General features: G+C 39.1%; 1 protein-coding gene across 2 annotated transcripts in view; it reads left to right on the forward strand.

Annotated features, from left to right (window-relative positions):
* Nucleotides 1-1,803: 1,803 nt before the first annotated feature.
* Nucleotides 1,804-22,462, forward strand: part of jmjd1cb (jumonji domain containing 1Cb) — an 81,414-nt gene continuing 60,755 nt past the window's right edge. For both annotated transcript variants that reach the window (XM_028429902.1, XM_028429903.1), the window contains exon 1: nt 1,804-2,185. In XM_028429902.1, coding sequence (XP_028285703.1) covers nt 2,030-2,185 — 156 coding nt within the window. In that variant the 5' untranslated portion in view covers nt 1,804-2,029. The remainder of the gene's footprint in view (nt 2,186-22,462) is intronic.

A 22,462-nucleotide genomic window follows, 5' to 3' on the forward strand; every position in this document is an offset into this window, starting at 1 on the left:
TAGGTTGTAATCATATTCATTACAGTTTTCCAAACATAGCACTTGGCAGACACAAACCCCATCTGTGAGCGTCTGCATGTCTCTGTCAGTCTCTTTTTGTGTGCATGTGCATCTGTGTGTATAGATAATGATATCTGAGCACAGAGAGCATGTGAGTTATAAATGTGCACCATAGGATCTTGTGCTTTTATATATTCAAATAAGTGCATTTTTATGTCCAGTGCATATATGTGCATGTGTTGAGCATATGCACAGGCATGTGTGCATGGGTTAGAATTGTGGGGGGGGTGGGGGGTGGGGGTGGGGGGTGGGGGGATTCATAGCTACTTGTTATTCATGAAGGTGGCTGCTGCAGTGTGCAGCAGCGTGAGGGAGATTCCCAGTGGAACCTCTATGGCCACAGAGGTTGTCTTGGATAGCATCGGAGGATCAGAGCGGAACAGAAAACACTTTCACAACAAGCATTCATCAGCTCACTGCTAATACCACAGTACTGAGCAATGTCATGTAGATAAGCAAAACCCATTCAAAAACAGATATTTACAAATCAGCTGAAGATCAGCTAGTACATCAAATAACTGCAATCTGCCTATTAGTATTTCAATAATTTCTTTGCATTTACATTTAAACTTGAGGTGTTCTATCCCACTTGCTGGCACATACTGTAGGTGATAGTGAGAAACCCAATAACCTACCTATACTGTACATAGACCTGGGCCATTCTGTTATTGATTAGGTAACATTTTAAAGGTGAGACTGCCTACCGCTAAAGTCTCTGGGTTGCCTTTGTAACATCAGCTCACTTGAAAGAAGTTATTTCAAAGCTGGCTCCGCAATAATATCCTAAGCAAACATTTCATCAACTCATTGGCAAAGCAGACGTTTTGAAGCCTTCCTCAGGAACAAATGTAACCCTACCAGCTTTTTTTACACACTATTATATTAAACAGTGCTGCAAGCTACAAGTTTTACTTTATTCTTCACTTTATTGCGGTCCAATCAATTGATTTTGTGGCTTTCCTATTAGCTGCTAGCTTTTTATCCTGCAGGTCATGCACTGAGCTCCAGAACCTGTACTGCTGCTGTTTCCAGTTGGCAACAGGCCAGTGACCATAATGCAACATTTACTTGGATGTCACCCATTCACATTTTGTGTCTTTGACATCACACTTTGCTAATGCTGCCACTGTTCTGTTTTTCTGGTTCTGAGTGCATGCCTTTTCCAAGGCGCACGAGCGGGTTTCTCAAAATTGGTGACCACAGGTGACCCTGACACTATTATGTATTAACTCTGGATATACACTTCAAACTATGGGCCAGTTAAATAGTGTGACAAGTTAATAGTGTCTTGTCTGTCTAGCCAAGTTAAAAATACAAACGTTGAAACAAACACTTAAGATAAATTTAAATAACAACTTTAGGAAATTGTGCACTGTAATACAGTTACAGTTTTAAGTAAAGTAAAAAAAAACGTTTCACAAATAAGACTATAAATAATAAACAATAAATGTTGTATGAAATGAAGTCGAGTCTTTTCAGTCCAGTAAAATTATTACCATCAGTTGGCGAAATGCCTCCAAGAATGCTATGTTGTTTTATATTTCCCTCAGCAGAACTGTGAGGAACCAGCCATAGTTGCAGAGCAGCGGCAGTTCTGTCGGAATGAATGGTTGCAGTTGTAGTTTAGAAAAAATAGTGCCTATGGAGTTAGCTTAAGCGGAAGCACACACTGGTGCTTCGGTCTGTGAATGTATTGGGATCCAGCGGAGAAACACCAGCATGGATGGCGGCTGTGATGCGGCTCAGTGTTCCACAGTTTTTTTCAAGCTCAGAGAAAAGAGACTGACGCTCGAGCGGGTGGAGACTGCTGCACATTTAAATCCCCAGCTTTATCAACGAACAACTTTTCTTTTTTATTTTCTTTCTACCGTTGGATTCTTTAGAGCCGATTTAATGTCGTAAATGACAGGTCTGTAAGGGCGTCGTGGTTGGGAAGTTTTTTGAGGGGGGGGATTGACCAGCACAGGCCATGGCAGTCGAGGCTCGGCCGGAGCTGGTCGGGAAGCGGTTCCTCTGTGTCAGCGGAGACGAGCCGCCTGAAATCGGCGACATCGGTCGGTGGCCGTGGAGGTCTGGGGTTATACGAGCCGTCAACCATCGTGACAGTGACAATTCCGACCTGACGGTAAGGAAAGCGCTGACTTTGTCCTCCTCTTTAGTCTGTTACATGCAAAGCAAATGGGAAAATCTCTGTGGTTGGTGGCTAGCCAGCGAGACTCGCAAGGCAAAAATGATTGTGTGGCTTGCGCTTTGTTGTTTTGACTCGTCGAATCAAAGAGTCTACTTTTGTCATTGTTTTCTTAAATGATCAGCTTCTGTTGCAAATGTAAATGTATACTTAATGTATACTTAAATGTGTACTTAAGCAAGCGCACAAGTTAATGGGAGGTAGACTGCCAGCAGGGTTATGGAAAGCAAAGAGCTGGATATTAACATTAAAATGTTTCATCGTATCTCACCCATAAGCCATTTACAGCGGGTAAGATGTGTTTATATTCAGGCAGTGAAAGAAATCCTTGATCCACACTTGGCTCCCAGTAGGTACACAGTCTTAAAAGCAGAAGATATAATGTAATGTATTTTCCCCGCACATAATCAGTGTGTCAATCAGAAACAGCTAAACTTAGGACTGGCCGTGTTGTCATCTGATATGGGTTGCATTTGTAAAAGCGTGTATAGACGTTTGAATCTGGAGCAGCTAAATGCTTTAATCTGTTGTATACTGCAAATCAGCTGACGGAGGTGAGGTTGGTTTTCTTCATTTACTCCCTAGTTACAGCCTTCATGTTGAAGTAATCCGTATTACCTCGTGGTTATTGGTCACAATTCACGTTATTTTGTCGATGTCGATGATCGCAACCACAAAGCCCCGTCTGCCTGTGTTTTTCAGGCGGACCACAACCCCTCCGACTTGGACAGGGGCTCAGGAATGCTAGCTAGGACTTGTAAAAACATAAAACTGGCTTGCTGCAGGCTGAACAATGGCCAGTTTGTCTTAACGTAAAATATTGTCTGCATTTTTTTAAAGAAACATGCTGTCACACTTTTGTCACACACCAAGTGACACCTAGCCCGCTTGATGTGTAATTATTGCATTATTAATACAATGGGTTGTCAGGCTGTGGTGGGTGAAAATTTATTTGTATAATTTACCTCCTCCTTTAAAAAAAGATACTATATTCATAATGACTTAACATGCCAAAACCAGCAAACAATGAAATATTTGCCCTGACAAGCCCTTGGCTGTCCAGTACAGTACTGTCTCACTGTAGTGTGCCTGTTCCCCATTTTCTTTTGTTCACAGGCTCCTTCTATCTGTGTATGCAGATAACTGGCCAAAACCCAGCACTGTCCTGATTTGATCATTCAGCATGTTGTCTAGGTATAGAAGTGTCATTTACTGATGACAGTAAGTCGTCAGATATTGCATCATCAGTCAAATATTATTATCTAATGGCCACAGGGCTCTTTGGTACTCTGGTAGGATTATTCTTTGTGTCTGACTTAATTTGTGAGGCATCTGTGGTAGTTAAGTTCTTGTGTGTTTACAAGTTCTTGTTTCTTGTTTGTATTTTAAAGCTCAAAACTAGGCCAACATGCATGTCAGAGATTCTGCTCATGTCATTTACTACTCATAGTGCTTTCTATGTGATTAGATAGTAGATTAAATGACAGGTTGATATGTTGTTGTTCTTAAATGATCGTGTTATTGCTATTTTTTGACAGGCATTGTGAGCTGGTCTAACACCTAAATAGATAGCAGCATCTTTGCTAAACACTTCATGCTTGTAATTGTTTGATACCTTGTATGGCACACCACCATGCTTTGGATGTGCTTGTTTGTGTTACACAGCACACATGCTCTCAGCTTTCTAATTTGCTTGTAGAATTGGACGTTGTGTGAGATGTGATTTATGTAGTGAGTAGTGTTCTGGTTTAATTCCATACAATGGGGCACAGTCTCATTAGCAAGGGGCTTAACTAGCTGAGTGAATACAGTGGAGAAGGATTGCAGATTAGATTAGAAGAAGTGTGTCAAGCCAAGCTGTCAGGCCTTTGTCAAGTGTCTGTGGTCAGATAGGCCAGCAGAGAATGAGTACTACCAAGCCTAACTAAGGCTTAGTGGTTCATAGCTATTTAACTTAACAGTAAAGTGATTTAACCAGAAATCAATGTAGAAATCAGGTCAATCAAATTACTGCATTTTTCTGGGATATTAATGTAATGTGTTTGTCAGTTAACAAGATGGACAAATATAATCCACACACTTTCCCTCATCATTGCAAACTAAAGGATCTCAAAATCTTTTGTGCAGGAATCTAAGGTTCTCTGGTTAGAATGTGTGTCTATGAGTAGTGTCTAACTGCTGGTGGTTGAAGACAGTAGTAATATGTTAATTGGGCATTAAGATTATAGGCACATTAGTGGCAAAAGACATCTAAACCAGTATATTGGATGTATTGTGCTAAACAATGAAACTAACGCCTTGCAAATCACATCAGCTTGAATTGCTTTGGGGCTAATTCTGTGTACAGGATGTATACTAGTAGTATCAGATGTGTGCTGATATCACTGTAACACTGTATGTGGCCTTACTAGTTGCATTATTTATTTTGGGCATCTTGTCTTTGTTCAGTTATAGCCCATAAATGCACAGCCTCATAGTCAATAACAAAATGTCTTCATTGATTGGGGTAGGTATTGTATTGTTTGGAACAATTGTGGTTCCTACTGTTTCTTGTTTATTTTGATACTTCACGTTAATTGGCTAATTTTTTTTTGCCAAACATTTCATATGTTTCTTATATTACTTAAGAATTTGAATTATGAACCATTTTAGAGTATGGAGTGGCTCTGTATACCCAACCCTCAGAAATTATGAGGCTGAGGTTAAGTCTAGTTTATTTTCATTTTAATGTTGCAATATTATTATTAAATTATATTGAATTGGAATTAATATATATTATTGTAGAATTATTATATTGAATAGGAAGCCCTTTCAAGTCTAAAATTAAATTTCATTTTTTACAGCTGTACAAAATCATCTGCATTTTAGCTACTATTACTAATGATGTCTGAACAGAAAATGGAAAAATACATGCCAGAAGAGTTGTAAATGACCAAAAAAATAGATCAGCAGCAGTACTGTGCATTAAGCGCATAGGGCATAAAACTGCCACACTCATCTGGATTCACAGTGAATGGAACGAGCAGGGCAGTCAGGTCATTGGCTGTAGGAGCCTTTGTTTTCCTTTACAGTGCACTTTGTGTGTCTGTACAGTAGTAGCGCCGACAGTTTGTTTTTGGGTTGTGGCCTGAGCTTAATATCCGTGTGGCCAATCAGCAGAAAATGACTGGGTTCGACCAGGAAAGAACCTTCCACATGCAGATTCCATGCATGGTTATTGCACTGCTGCAACAAAGTGTGTTGGGTCGTGAATAGCAGCATTGTTTAGACTAAAAACACGCACCAAAGTCAGTAAAGCTAGCAGGGAGGGAAGCTTTCACTTTCTAGTGTACATGTGCAACAGGAATACCATTACATTGATTTAGAAATAGTATTTGTTCACGTATATTGTGCTGCAGTGACTTTAAAGATAGAGACAGGAAGAAGTCCTTCAAATGCCTGGACAGGATAGTATAGAGAAGACAGCCACTGAGTTCAATGTGTGCCTGTAAATTGGCCAAAACACATGTGTTCATCTGAGCTGTTTGAAAGTGAGGATGACTTTTTTATTTGCACAAAAAATGACTTTCACACAGGATGCTTTTACACAGTCAATTTTATCATATTGTTGACTATATACACAAATCAGTTGTATCCAGAAGCAGCACAATTGTATCCTCTTTGTCACATAAGAGAAAATCCCCAACTTCTGATGATCTTTTTAAAGCTATTGCAAAAACTCTAGCACCATCATGATGCTTTCTCTTAAGCCCTATTCACACATTCATTTTGATTATAGGAATATGGATATTGTCTGGTGTGACCTCTTAACACATGCAGCTCACAGTTGGAGGCTGTCTGTGTCAAACGCACTGGCTGTAACAGTGTAATTGACTAAATTTAACATTACACGGACTTAGTACTAAGGTACTAGTACTAAACACTGGTTGTGGAAGATGCTTTAGTCTCCTTATCCGCTGATAGAAAACTATGTTTCTGAGGTGATGGATTTGTTGTATCTTTTATTCCCATGTATCCAATGGTTAGTTACACAAAAAATAACACTGTGATAATAAGAACTCAAAAATGGAGACTGTAGAAATTCTGTTTCTGTAGTTTCTGTAAAACAGATGTTGTTGTGTAATGTGTAATGTAACCATTATGCCCAGCACTTTTCAAAAACATTTGCATAAATTGATGAATATAGGGAAAGTGATCAGCAGTTCATGATGGATGTGGAGACAATTACAGTTACAGAAAATAGGGCTGTGACAATTAGGATGTTGTTTTCCAAGAATTTATTCTCACTAGGTAGCCTTCAGATGTATCTTGATGTATTTAGTGTTTAAGTCCAGTACTTGTTTGTGCTGATGTCTGTATGCACCACAGAACTGCCTCAGGGACTCATTGGCTTGTTGTTGTTTTTGCATTTAATAGTATTTGTTATAGAAAATATCAGTTTAGTCCGAGAAAAAAGACTTGGTGTTGTCTGGGCAGCACGGTAACTGGATACACTGAGTGTTAGTGGTTTGTTTTCTGGTGCCTAAGGAAACAAAATGTAATCTGAAGCCAGGATGGCTGGATGTACCCTTCCCCCAACACACACATATGTGCACACAGAGCACTGAAGCTCCACGACATAAGATCGCTACATACATCAACCATAAAGTCTCCTATAGGCTTGCAGGCTTCCCTGGGAATGCATTACGCTCTACTACTCAACAGCTGCTGTAGTAGCATTAACAACAAGAGACTTGATAGTATAATAGATGACCAGCTGTTCTCCATAGTTGAGGATAAATGCTTCAGAAACAACATTATCTAAACATTATCTTGAGAGTTGTGAACTTACTGTTGTTGGGGAAATTGTTAAGATTTTATTCTGAAAATACGGCATTGGAAACGTTTGTTTTGTGTGTGTTCTATCAGTTAAAGAATTGGCAAAATCTGTATTGCCAGGTCACATGTAAAAAAAGAAATCAGTCCATAAAATTGCAGTAGCAAACTTCATGTGCTCAGATTTACAAGACAAGTTTGGCAAACTTTCAAACATAGATGTCCAAGAATTTAAGAGGCAACTGGACTCATAGTGTTTTCTGCTCACACATTTTGCCCAATCAGCATATTCTTTTTAATGGTAACTACTAAAATGACAGTTTTCTGCTCCAAAAAAGCTACATAGATAACATTTTACTAGATATGAGCCATCCATGGGAGTCAGATTTTAGTAAATGATATTAAGAATAGTGGACAGTGGTTTTTCTGAAGTTCATGTATTGACCAGTAACCAGAAAAACATTCAGATTGTTGTAAGGGTTTATAATGATGTTTGAGTGAAAAGATAAATCCTCTTTGTGAATTGTAGAAGGAGTTAGCTTGAAAATAATGACAAATGAATTAACTAATTCAGTCATGATATAGTTCATAGTCCAACCTTCTGAAACATAATGGTCAACTATGCTGAACTGTGTTTCTGTTATTCTTTAATAGCAAACTGACACACTGTAACTGTGTCACAGAATGGATCTCTCTCTTACACCACCACGCACAACTACTCTGAAGGAAATCCCCTCTGTTGATTTTAGACACTGGGTCTAGTAAAATATAACTCACTACTAAAAATGCCAAACTGCATTGACAATATGTTTACAAAAATGTCTTTTTAACTCAAGAATTCGCTTGAAGTTGTTTATTGGACTCGGAGCTGCCCAGCGTATTTTCAGTTGCTGCCTGGCACTAAACTAGACTGTTTTACCAAATAATGTGAGGGCAGCTATTTTTAGGAAGCCAGTAATGACGAGGTTGTGTTTATTCAGGTTGGACTGAGCTCTGAACTAGATGGAAAAGCTACAGCTTTTGTCTGAAATTATGAGATGTCACCTACTTCTGGTTGTATGCTGTCTGACTGGTATGTTGTCTGATTTGTAGTCTTCCTGTGTTTCCCGAGGTTTGCCTGTGATGTTAATTGTTCTTAGCATGTTGGATGGGGTGGGGTGATGGAATGCCGCCTAAACCTGTTGAATGATGCGTTTGTCTACTGTCCTCACAGACACCAGTTGACCCTGTAATGCAATTCACTTAATCTTGTCATCAAGTAATTCATCACATCAACATGGATTGCACTGTGTCAATGGGATGCTACAAGACAAAGAATGACAATAGGTCTGCTGACTGATTTTGCTGAATTTTAAACAGGATCAGAATTATGATGCACAAGCCTGTGATAAACAAATAAATTATATATTATAGTTTGTGGCAGTGGCTAATGTTACAAGTACTTAAAGGCAGAGATTATTATGTATTGTAGATTTCACCTGCACAGCTGGAGCAGCTGTTGTGGTTTTTTTAGTCAACAGACACATTAGCTCAGTGAGCACTCTTTTTTTGACTTGTTCAACCTTGTCTGGGTCAATGCAAGTTGTCCAGAACCTAGAGTGCATCAGTGAGGCCATGTCCAAAAGTTCATGCTTCACACACATTTCACCTTGTGTCACAGAGGTACTTCAGTATGTTTCCTTGTATTGTTTTAGTGAGCTCTGTGTCTTCCTCCCCAGGCTGTAAGAGGCTGGCTTTGAACAGATGAAGCACTGGTTTGATGTAGGAAACACTGACATACGAATCTGCAGACAGGGCATCAGTAAAGACTTGGAGTGGTTTCACAGCTTTATTTACTGACTCTAAAACATCAGTGTCTTGCCAGGTGGGCACTAGATGCCGACTTTTCTTGTCCAACCCCAGGACACAGGCTGTGGCCTTCTCCTGCTCCAGAAATCTTTCAATCATTTGTTGGCAAGAAGCCCATATGGTGGGAGGATTCCAATATTAGCTGATGAGGAGGTAAACCAAGATCAGCCTGTAGTTCACCTATCTCTCTTCTTTTTTTTCTAACTGCAGGAAAAGACAGCAACAGCCTTTTTACAAATCCCAATGGCTCGTTAAATCCATGCGTCCGTCATGTCATTTTCTATATAGTATAATGCAAACAAAACAGCATAATATTACTCTCACATGGACTATCAACATGTCAAAATACTGATGCACATAGAAAGCATAAATACAAACACATAGGGCATGAGATTTCAACATTTTGATAAATAATGCATGTAAATTCTGTGCAAATATGTATTGATTAAAATAAACTGCATCATGCATTAAGGAGGTTATTTGGTGTATTTTGCCAGTGCAAAAAAAATTAACCACTTTTAGTAAAAGGCACTGTGAAAAACGTCCAGTCAGTAAATAATGGCCAAACCCTAACATCATGGCAGAAAATAGAAGAGAAGATGCTAGATGTCCCATCTAGTTTTTTGGCAAGTGTTTGTGTCTTGTTCGTCTCGTAAATACATTTGTTGTACTGCTACCTTTGGTTGCAACAACCTTTAGACAGACTTTGCAGACTGCCTTGGTTTGTTCTGGGTTTGATGCCAAAAACCGAACCACTTCCAAATAACTGAAGACACTGTGCCTTTTTTAGGAGCGAACTCTTCTCTGCTGACTGCCATGTATCTCTGTCCATATAGGTGGGGGTGGGGTGAGCCCACTTTGAACTGTGGGAGCCCAAGGGGTGAAAATTGCTGAAGATTTTTCCTTGCAGATGCCAATGACTGATATCGCAAAAGGGCCGTATTCACAAAGATTCTTAGAATTTCCTCTTTTCTTAGCTTAAAAAATCTTAGTAAGGACTCCTAGCTTAAAAGTGATTTAAGAACATTCTCAGAGTGACTCTGAGGAAGGAGCAGACTAAAAGTTTAATCTTAGTGAGGAGGTGTGTTTGACCCCATTGCTAAGTGTGACACATTGTTTTAGAGGATGTGATCGGTTGACAGAAAAACTTGAGAATACGTTCCTAATATATAAGCAGCATTGATTGGACAGTGACAGGGGCCAAATGCACAAAGATTATTTGTTTCCATTAGGAGTGAAATTCTAAGAACATTCTTAGAATTATGACATTTCTAAGAATTCACTCTTACATTTAAGCCTAAATCTTAGTAAATATAAAAGTGATTTACAAGCCCTTAAAGAGGTCTTAAGGTGAGAAACTGTAGGAGTAGAGAGGAGGACTTTTAAGAAGCTTAAGAATTCCCCTAACGGAGAGGACAGAGAGGAGAAACCTCCAAACTATGAATGAGAGAGGTATTAAAACGCTACGGACGCATCATGACTTTTTGTAGTTAACTTACATTATGTGTACATCTTATTTAAATAGGGCCAGTGCATAAATAAACATTTTTGTCAAATTAAAAAATGTCCAGCAGAAAAATAAATCTGATCACATATATAGTAAATCAGAACAGAATAGCCTGTCTATGATGTTTGAGGCACTCTATTGAGGGATCTGACTGAACATATCATACCATCTCCAAGCGGTTCAACGCATCCACGCGGCCCGGATCATTTCCTGCGCGCTGCTTTATTCCCAAAAGTACGATCTTTATAACGCAGATCAATACCGTTACTCCAATACTCCATAATTCTAAGAATTTTCTTAGAATTTAACCACTAAGGGAAACTCCTAGCGCTAAGAATCTTTGTGAATATGGCCCTAGGTTTGGGCTGTATTCACAAAGATTCTTAACTCAGCATGTGCTCATGCCGGTTCACGGGGAGCGACACGGGACTAAAAACCGCTCGACTCATGCCAATGCCAACACGCGGCCCTAACGCGGCCTGAACGGACTGTGTATATTACGACTGTATATCACCTACTGGTTTGGAGGACCGCAAACAAGCCGGATTAAGCTGGATTGAGTGTGGACACTCTTGTGTGATAGCCAGATTTGAAAATAGGTCTGAACGTATCCAGCTTAAAGACTATCCAGATACAATTCTACTCTAGCTGGAATGACTTTCTCCAGTGTGAACGGGGCCTAAGAGGACTGGCATCCTCTGGAGTAGGTGAATCTACGCATCACAGTGTCACAGTTATTATTATTTTCAGTTTCTTTGCTGTCTTTGAAAGAACATGTATAAAATGGAAATGGAACACTTTCAGATCTATGTCTTCCAGTTCAGTGTCTAGTTCTTATGTAATTATCTATAAAATAACAAAAATGGGCCAAAAATGTACTTTTTCTTTTTATTTAAGAAAAATAACATAGTGTAAAGCAGGCTATGTGGTTTTACTGTTTTACAACCGTTACTTTGATGTCTTCATGGTTAGTGTAGTAACACACTTTGCTCACTGTTACTAATTCGAAGCATAATGATTCAGTTATATTTTGCAGATAAATTATACATGCATATCCATTTTCATAAGCATGATATTCTGTGCTATCAAAGAAGTAAATTATACCATAGCAGTAATCTATACTTTGTTTGTTTCATAGTTTCCCTAGTCTTTTTTAAATGTAATGTATTGTTTACTACTTTAGCTGTTTAGTTCTTATTGGCATCTTTTCTTAGCTTGGGCTCCTTCATTTGGCCTTTAAATAAGTCTTGACCTTAATTCCTGATAGAATTCAATATAAAGTCAGTGAAAATGGAGACTGGGTAGCTGCTGTTATGGCCTTGTTCTGCTGGTGCATGAGTCACTGGCTGGCATTCTGATATTACAGAGAAAGCAGGAATGGCAGAAAACAACAGCTAGAAAGAATGGATGGAGAGAGGGATGACGAGAGGAAGAAGTGAGTGATGTTTGAGATAACTGAAGTGAAAGAGAGTGAATGCTTTTTGAAAAATGTAGAGAAGAGGAGAAAGGGGGAAAGAGAGAAAGAGAGAGCACACAAGAGCTGTATACTCATTAGTCGTTTGGTTTTCCAGCCAGCCAGGCTCTCTGGCAGCGACATAACGAGAGAGAGTAGAGGAGGAGGAGGAGGAGGAAAAGAGAACGAGAGACAGAGACAGAGAGAGAGAGAGAGAGAGAGAGCAAATGGGAATGTAAGAGAGACTGAGAGAGAGAGAGAGAGAGGGGTTTCTTTCTCCTGTGTCTGGCCTCTCTCCCATAGCAACAGCGGCTTAGCCACGTGAACGCCAGTTCCTTTGAGTTCACCCACTGCACAGAACTTAACTCCTTCAGTGCCGGATTACAATACAGGAGAGCAGGAAACTAATGATAGAATGACAAAACAGTACAATGACTACACCATATTTACTTTAAGAAAACAGAAAATCAGAAAGCTGTCAACTATACATCCCAAAAATACTATTGTTTATAGTGACCTTTCTGCCTTCGGCTATGTCCTAAGTCACTCCTATTTACTAGGCAGAATACTACAATTGCAGTGCAGTGCAAAAGGTGTAAATTAACTCAGTGTCTCTTAAACATTTGACAGTGGAATATAATTGTGGTATGGGCGTCTGAAATCTCAGGCTGCTTTCACATAGAGGTTGTGATATAAATACTTTCTCAAGATCCACTTTTTTGACTGTGCTTGTTAACACATTTTAAAAGAAGCTGGCATAATGTTATCTCACAGTTGGAACAAGCAGCAACCTCTAGTGCTAAGACAGAAAGCCCATGCATTAGTGCAGTGTTTACCAACCTTTATTAAGCCGCAACACATATTTTACATTTAAAAAAAAATCCCACAGCACAACCCCCACTCCCACCTTTGTTTTTTTCCCTTTGATTTCATTATTTAACCAGATTACAACAAAAGTCATTTAGGGTTACCTTTCCTATAGAACAGATCTATATCTTGTTATTTTATTACATTTATTAAATAGCCGTATGTTATTTATCTAATTAATCTTAATATCTAATTCACATGGCAGCATGTCATTTCTGTCTTTACGATCTCTACATTGTCGTGGGCTTGCACTTCTTTGCTTTTTGTATAGCACACAGTGGAGTTGGCCCTACACACACACACACACACACACACACTGCACAGAGTTAAGGTATTGGTCGCATTGCCCGACTAGACATGCAGTACTGACACGAAAATCTGTTCACTTAGTATTTAATTGGTCTGCCTATCACTATACATTGCTGGCGTAGACGAACTAAGACAAATTTACCGTAATTAATAATAATTTTTGAACCAATTAAGTAAAATTGGATAATTTCCCACAGCACACTTGATGATTTTCTTAACGGCAAACTAGCACACTGGTTGGGAAATGCTGCATTTGTGTTAAAAATTGCAGTTTACACCACAGCCTCAAGGGGCTGCCTCAAACGAGTAAATCCCCATAGAATCCCATTGTAAAATGGCCAACCTTACAGCAAAAATGAACATGTTAGCGCATTATGGTCCTGGTACTTCCTTTGATGCTCCTCCATTAACATATATGGCTTTCAGTGAGGTACATGAAAACAGCACTACAGCAGGGTGTATGAATGGGGCTTCAGTGTACTGGTGAACTGTCCACTAATGTGAATGAGAATCATTTAGATGGTTTTAATTTTAACAGTTTTAACTTAAATTGAAATTATTCATAATGATTATTAGAATTAAGTGGCACTAGGCCTACTCGTTGCTTGAAGTACTGAACTTTGCTTTGCATGTTAGGTATGAAAGCTGACATTGCTCCTACCATGGTGTGAGCAGAATCGGTATTTGACGTGTCTCAGCTGGAATGTGAACTGTAATTAAACAAGTTAACTCTTGTTTCTTAGAAACGAAAAATCCCCTCAAAGAAGTCAGTCTTTTGTTGCCGGCTCACTTTAAGAATTTCACTTTTTATTTTTACTTTACTTATTTCTGTTACACCTGTGTTATCAATTGATAGTACTATTAGACTTTTTATGAGTATAAAATTCATACTAAAGAATTTGGGTCAAGACAGGCAGGAGGTCAGTAACATGGAAAACACAGAAAACGTCTTTCAGAACCTTATATAGGGATGGTTTAATCCTATTCATTTAAGATGAGCTTGTGATTTGACCAATAAACTTTATATCACGGGTAATACATCCTTCAGAGGGAAGTGACAATTGTGCTTTTTATCAGCACAGTAACTTGTGTGTATAGTAAAAGATTTCTGGAAATTCACTGGGCTGCCTAAAGTCAAACGCAGATATCTTCAAACAGTAAGTCAGCTAACAGTAGTAGACACATAGCTGTGCAGCTTGTCAGACAAGCAGACTTTTTGTTCTAGTGGCTGCACAACCAGTCAGCCAGGTTTCTCTCCCTCCCTCAGCTGTCACCCCACCGTTCTGTCAGTTTATATGGCAATCTGTCACTCTATCACTGAGGCTTGAAAAAACAGCTATATGTGGACTCCAGGGCTGCTCATGCAGGCCTTGGTCTTCGCATGTAGTACTGGAAAGACACAGAGAAAGTAGTGACAACTGAAATAAAACTCCAGTCTGACACACCTTGAAACAAAAGCCTGTTGGGTGTGTCTCTTAACTCTCAACACTTGCACACAGATGTGTGTGGTAGGTGTGGCTGTAGTAGCGTACTGCAGTGTTTTGAAGCTTGTGAATGGAGAAGGAGAAGCACTGTAGTAAACTGATTTATATGGCTAGCTTTGTGGTGGTGGACACCATTATCAAGCAATCAAGATTCAAATGTTTATTTTATTTAAATAAGTATAAGTTTTGTTAGGTTTTATTTTTGAGTATAAGTGATCTGCAATGACTGAGGCAGAGTTTGGCCTTTTCTTATCCTGGTTTGATTGCATAAGCAGACATGTGCACCAAATGTACTCTAAAATGTCATGTGTGCATGCAGTGTCTGTATGGCTGTGTGTTTGTGTGTGTCCTGTGGAGGGTGGAGGAATTAGTGGTGTGTGAAGTCCAAAGTTTCTGTTGATATTACAACATTACGGTGTTATTGTCGTTTCCTGCTACAATTCTACAATTCTGGAGTGGTCATTATGGGAAAAACTACATATAGTCTAATTATATAGGATGCGATATTGCTGCTGGTCTACACGTCTTGGCCTGATAGACTTTTCCATACCAGTTAGACTGTAGATCTAGCAGAACAATATTGCAGAATCTGGGGCAAGGTACCTTCTCCACACATGTTGGTTGTGTGTGTTAAGCTTGCCTGGTAGCTTCCAGGTGTGCTTGTATTTGTTTATTATGTGCACTGGATTACTCTGTATCTGTAGATTTCCATTTACACTGTTGTTTAAAGGTACAGGTGTATGTGTTTGGCCAAGCTTTTCACAGTGTGATAACTTTGCATTTGTATTGCTTTGTGTCTGTGTCAGGACAGCAGATAAAAGAAGGGATGGTGTTCTGCTGCTGGCTCCATTGATTGGTTCTATACAAACTGAAACTTGACCTTCACAGCAGATGTCTGTAAGGCTGCCAACCACAAGCGTACATGCCTGTGCACACACAATACACAACATTGCCCTTATTATAACAGACCTGCTTACAGTATATTTGTGTAGTATTTGTGTGTGCATGCATGTGTGTGCATCAGTGTTACTTCACGGTGGTACTAATGTCCAACATAAACAGTGATTGGCTTAAAGAACAAGATGAAACAAGTGTGTGCTGTTTGACGGCCATCTAAATGTCTCTGCTTGAGGAATGTGAAATATTTTTTAATCCTATTTTTTTATATGTTGCTGAATACATGATACTCAGACTTAGTATTTGAGTGTGAATGTATTTTATCAACAACAAACAAAGGAGAAATTAAATACTCCACCACCAGGAAGTGTTTAGACTACCAGGTTAGTGTGACTAAACTTAGATTTTTTCCAGTAATGTGACTCAAATCAGATTTTTTTCTCACTTCGCTTCAGGATGTGGTCCTAGATCTGATGTATATCTACTTGTTGGCAATGCATCGTAAATGTCAAGACAGGCTAATCTGATATGTTTGATAAATCAAAATTTAACAATGTGGCTTGTAGTGTGAGTGCAGCCTAAGCCTGATTTATACTTCTTCATTAAATTGATGGCGTACACCTGCATACGCCCAGACACTGGTGTGAACCCTTTGAACTTCTTCATCGCTCCACTTGGTTTCTTATTGCAGTGCAATTCACTGCCAGAGTGGTATAGGTGGCCTTCTTTCCTTGATTGTGAAAGTCTCTCGTTTATTGTTTAGCTTGCGACAATTCCTGTGATGATGAGTTATATGAATGCTTGTATTTCCTCACTTTTTCGAAGAGTCATTAGTCGACCTGGTCTGTAATCACTAGGGGTGGAACAGTTTACCAAATCCACGGCTCGGTTCATACCACGGTTCTGAGGTCACAGTTTTCGGTTCGGTTCGGTTTACATTGTTAAGGTCTTTTCTACTTTTCAACATATTTAAGAATCAGTTCAGTGTTTCCACTATCATTACATCAGTTCAAGTCAATTTCATTTCTTTTTCATTTCTGTGTAGCGCCAAATCATAACAGAAGCCATTTAAGATAACCTTTCCCATACAACAGGTCTACACCTTGTTCTTTTAGTAAACACACTAAACAGCCTATGTTATTTATCTTATTTGCACGGCAGCATAGTATGTCATTTCTGTCTGCATGGTTGTGCGTTTACAATTCACCGCTGCTGTCTGCGCAGAGAGACGCGATGTGTGTACACACACAGACACATGCACAGACAAACACACACACATACTCCCACCGGACAGAGAACGTGTGTTGCTTTGTCTACCATTGCTGATGATATGCTAGTTGGATAGCCTGAACTTTGTGACTACGATAACCTAAGCTAATGGTGCTGATGCCTGTGTTTTTATTTTATTTTTGCCAGTGAAATATGCTATTTACATCATACATACATATTGACGGGACCTTCGGCAGCTTTGCGCACGGTTGGACGCAGAGTGGTGTGGGTCTCCTCTGCTCTTCCTGCAGCTGAAACTGCTGCGTGAAGCTACAGAGATACTGACCGCTTGTAAATGCGTTGATGCGGGGAAGGAGCTCATGGTCGCTGCTTGTCGAGGAGAGTAGTCTGAGTGCAGAATGATTTCACGTCAGTCTCCAAAAGTCACCAGAGAAACTCACTAGTAGCTTTTGGCAAAAAAAAGGTTTGGAAAGCCGCCAAATGTAGGGTTAATAAAGCTGCTCATCCCTGGAGCTGTATCACTCCTCTGTGCTTCCTGACTACAGTGGGGAAGTTGAAGCAGGAAAGGTTAACAAATAACAGTAGTAGAAACATAAAGACTACTACAGAGACTGCAGAATTTATTTGTTTATTATTACATTGTTTTGACACGATTATTTTGGCGCAGAAATTAATTACACACTCTGACAGAGTTTTGAATCACGTGCATCTGTGCAATATTATAGCTCTGGATTTCCGAAAAATATTCCCTCATCTAGTGATATCAGCACAAAACCTGGAATATTTAGACTAGGGGTGGGCGATATGGCAAAAATTTTATATCACGATTCTTTAATGATAAAATCGCGATCACGATTTTATCACGATTTGTTTTTACATTGACACTAATTTGCATGTTTCTGTGTAAATTACTTCAGGTAGCCTACTCTGTCACTTCTCAAAAATTATCAGTAGATTTTAAACTCTGATAACGTGCACTCAGTATTAGTTTTCAATAAACATGAAAATTTAAATAACAATTACAGAACAAAATAAAGTTTTATTTCAAATAGGTTAAAAAGAAGACTCTAATGTAATTCTGTAAAGTATTATTCAACAGTCATTTAAACAGACTGAAGTGTGCCTCCTAAGGTTAAACAGTAAATACAGTGTTGAGACTGCCTGCGTTATTGTTTTGGTGACGTCATCAGCTGTTGCCTCTGTCTGTATCCGATGTACACACGCGGCCCTCCCTCTGCGCGCGCACACACAGGCTGCTGACGGCACAACAGCAGCGAACCTGAATATAACGAGCTGGTAATGTTCAGAGAGCTGGGCGCGTACGTGCTCGTAGCATTATAATACATTCGTATACACACGGCCCTTCCACTGCGACACACGTTGCGCGCGCACACACACAGGCTTAGAAGACGCGCTGCTGCGGCCGGCAAAGACAGTACCGAACATAAAGGTGGAGTTCGTTTTAGGGTCCAGTTCCTCCGTTCTCTTTTAGTTTTCATCTGTAGCTTCCTAACAGGGAGGCTGTCATTGGTTGGTCAGGTTCACATTAAGCGCATTGAGAGTTATTCTGTAGAGTCAGCTAGTTATTTTAGAGGGTCTGCTGACAGAGACACCTGTATTATGCCACCTTTGCTTGTACGCACTGAATAAAACATGCCACCCCAGTGGCATGACGACCACTCAGTCTCTGTACCTTTCACTCAGCAGCAAGGCAGATAGAAGGTTGCACCTTAGAAGGGCTGTATGAAAGCCTCAGGTTGCATTAAGGCTCGTGGAGCACAACGTGTCACCTTTCTGTAGTATTTCACAGGTCTCAGACAGCTTTAGCATGAAGGAGAGAGAGATCGTATTCAATGTATCTGCATACTTGTTCTTTGCGTTGCAGAAATGAAAAACATCATTTAGCTAACTAATGTAGACTATACCCTCACAGTTCTTGTGCTAATTTTTTTTATTTTGTTTATTAAAAAATAAATAAATAAGTAGACTATACCCTCACAGTTCTTGTGCTAATACACTTTTCCCACCACAGTCTATACACTGACTGAACCCTCTCAGCCTCTATTCAAAATCTTGATGGCTTTCCTGTTTTCTGTCTACTTATGTTCATTTGCAAAGAGGCAGAGACTATGTTTTTTTTAGATTGCTTGGTCATCGACTGTCAATAGTCACGTTTTAGAACACTAAGTAACAACTGAGCACATAAAGTCGCACGTACACACTCCTTCAATCTGGTCAAGTCATGATAACACTTTGAGTGAGCTTTGATTGTGTGCCATTTGGCACAATTTAAGCTTTCCATTAAAAAGAAACCTAAACGCCTACTTCTTTATCAGCAGTTTACAGTTAATAATAATTCTACAATAATTCTGTAAATCTATTATTAATAAATCTATTCACTTTCAGTGGGGTGGTACTATGATTATGTGATGCTAGTACAATTAACAAAACAAAACAGTAACTTGAAGAGAATGGTTAATTTAGTAGTAGATGATGAAAATACTAATTATAAAATGATGTGAAATATATTTGTAATTTCAGTTATATGTAAATCGACATAAACCTCAAAGTAATTTGCTGACCAACCAAAAAAATGCCATCTTGGAATGATGACATGGAGTATAGGTCAAGATGAGAAGCAGCATTGTTGTTGTTCTGCTATACATTGGTTTACTTCTTCATCAAGCACACCTCTTCCTTAACCTTTCAAGTGGCATAGCTGCTCTGTTGACTACTGACTGCGATGTTATATCCTCTTTTTTTTAGAAACGGTAACTGAGTAAAGGCATATCTATTAAAAAATAAGCATTTGAACACAGATCAGTGTGATAAAAGAAAAGGAGTACTTTTAGTTAGTTAGATTTGCCTCACGTCTCTCAGTGAGGTGATTAAAATCAGAATAAATCAAAATAATTGTAATGAAATTTAAAGAACATTACATCTCTCAAGACAATCAAAATCTAAAATAGTGGTTAAGTGGTTTATTAATGTAATAAACGTAAAAATTGATTTTCCATTTTTGGCAAGCAAGTTTGATTCATAGGCAAGTAAAACATCTTACCACTTGCCCAAAGGACAAGTGGATTAAGACCTGAGTAGGGATGCTACAATTCTCAATATAAAATTGTAACACACAGTTATATGTGTGTACCCAGTGCTGTTCATCTCTACTGGAACTTCATTTAGTGAATGAGGTACAGATGTTTCTACTTCAAGGTGTAGTAGATATTTTATAGTGGTTGGCGCAGTAATAATAACATAGATGATTTCATAGCACTTCCATGATGGCAACACAGACAGAAGCAGAAGTGTTTTAGCAGAGATTATTTGATCAGATATATTGGTGAAGTTGTTATAGTATATCCGGTAGGCTTGTGCAAAATCGTACGGTGTGCAATTAATCGTCAGAAAAACTGTCTCCGATTAATATTTGCCACTTATCAATTACGGCGATTAGTGCCTCGTCATGATGACGCATTTTTACTTTATTTATTTATTCATCACCCGCAAGCGTGCACGTGAGCCTACAATAACAATAATGGCGGAAGGCAGTGGTATTCAATTACATGATGCGGAGCAGCATGTTCCTAAAAGACGTTCAACTTCTGTCACCATAAGCCGGGGTACGAAGAAAGCCAAAGAAAGGGCAACAAGGCCACAACGCCGGTTACAGCGAAGTCTCCTCCAGCAGATATTGGAACAATTCCACTCAGCCGAGAATCTATGATATGTTTAGTCAGTGTGCTCCTTACGACCGAACTAAGCGCTGGAAGGACGTAGCGCAGGTTGATTTGCACACACATACATTGTCCGGTTTGTTTGTAATGTTTTTTTCTGCTGCTGTTCTACAGTATGAGTGAAAACATGCACTAGTGTGGGACATATTCCAGTCACAGGTTAATTTGCACAGACACATTTTTTTTAACTTGTGACTTTTCTGGACTTATTTGTCCTGTTTATTTTTAATGTTGATATGCACTCCTCTGTGACCTTAACATAAGAACATTTGAAGGACAAAGTTAATTGAAATGTTTGCTTCATTATTATTTTGAAGCAGTTTGTGCATCTGTTATCAATACATATTTCAAACATGGCTGGTTGGTGCCTAATCACTACTTTCCACTTTAATCTGTTAGAATGAAGGAGTTAACTTGACTGATGATTTGTCAGTATCATTTTAGAACAATGTGGTGATTTAGAGTCAAAAACATGTAAGTGCAACTGTCATCAATTAATCGTCAAATTAATCGTTATCGGCTAAATGCCATAAATAACCGTGATTCTTTTTTTGGCAATATCGCCCAACCCCAATATCAGGGTCACTTAAGACAGTGCATTAAGTTTGGAGAGGGACAGAGTGACAGCATCTATGTGCGTGAACATCATGTAGAGGAGATGCATTCTTTTATAAATGTTTATTTATCTTTTATGTTATGCAATGTGTAGGTGAAATATTCTCCTTCACCTCATACTACTGTGTTTCCCATTATTTGGATGTGGCAGTCATAGTCATAATTTGCTGTGTTATGGTTTCACAATGAACTAGAAATAGATTATTTACACACCAATAGCATATTTACATCCACTCAGTCCTTCCTTGCTGTTGCTCTATCCTTTTCTCTCTCTCACTCCGTTTCTTTTTTCTTTCTGTTTCTGGCATTTAGCTGATACAGTGGCACTGTACCAGGAGAAACACTGCCAAAACTGCAGAGAAGGAAAAAAAAAGCAGCTAAGGGCTGTACCCATAGACCACGGGATCGCCCCTTTCATGTCAGTATTTAGTAGGTGGACCTGGCCGCAATCACAGCACTGAGTCTGTGTACATAAGTCTCAATAAAGCTTGCACATCTAGACTCCTCAATTTTACTCCATTCTTCTTTGCAAAACTGCTTGAGCTCTGTCAAGTTGCACAAGGATCGGGCATGAACAGCTCTTTTCAAGTCTAGACACAAATCCTCTATTTGATTGAGGGATGGATTATGACTTGGCCACTCTAGGACCTTCTTGTCTTTAAACCATTTTGTGTAGCTTTTTCTGTATGCTTTCCCAAATTGTAGTTGTTCTCCAGGACTTCCCTATATTTTGCTGCCTTCATTTTGTACTTTACCTATACAGGTAGGCCAGGATTTGCTGCTAAGATGTATTGGCTGTTGTAAGGACTGTTGGCCCTCGGAGACTTTCGCATTATCAAATCTGGCCCTCCCTGAAAAAAGTTTGGACACACCTGAACTAAGTCACTTAAGGCACATTTACTGCACTTAAGTCATTTCAGTTTTGCTGATCGTGAGATCGCTAGCAGCTGTAGGCTGGACCTCTGTTAAAGTTTTTCAGTCACTTTAAAGGGGGACATCACTTTTCTGTAATGGATATTTTTATTAAAGTATCTGTACTTTCCAGCAAATTTGCTTTTACATTGACATGATGGAGTTTTTTTAAACAAGTTATTGAAAAAGCCAAATTACATTGATCATGATTGTATTTATAATACATATTAACTACAGTTTAAGTCAGTTGGCCAAATCTGAACAAAATGGTTATGGAAAGTAATCAAACTCAATTTAAAAGCAACACCTAGTTGTACTTGCACTTTTTGGATGTTCTACTGTTTTATTGTGTATATTAAGTCATCTGTAAATCCTTTGTGTGAGGATGGCATCATTTTCTGCTTTCAGACAGTGTACAAATATAAGTGAATAACTCATGTGGGCATTTGTATGCATATGTTCCCATTTTACAGGAGGTAGACTGTTTGTGTGTGTGTGTACATGCACACACTGCTTTTCAGTCAGGAAACATGCAATTTG

The sequence above is a fragment of the Parambassis ranga genome, chromosome 19 (genome assembly GCF_900634625.1).
Source record: "Parambassis ranga chromosome 19, fParRan2.1, whole genome shotgun sequence".
In the NCBI taxonomy this organism is placed as follows: Eukaryota; Metazoa; Chordata; class Actinopteri; family Ambassidae; genus Parambassis; species Parambassis ranga.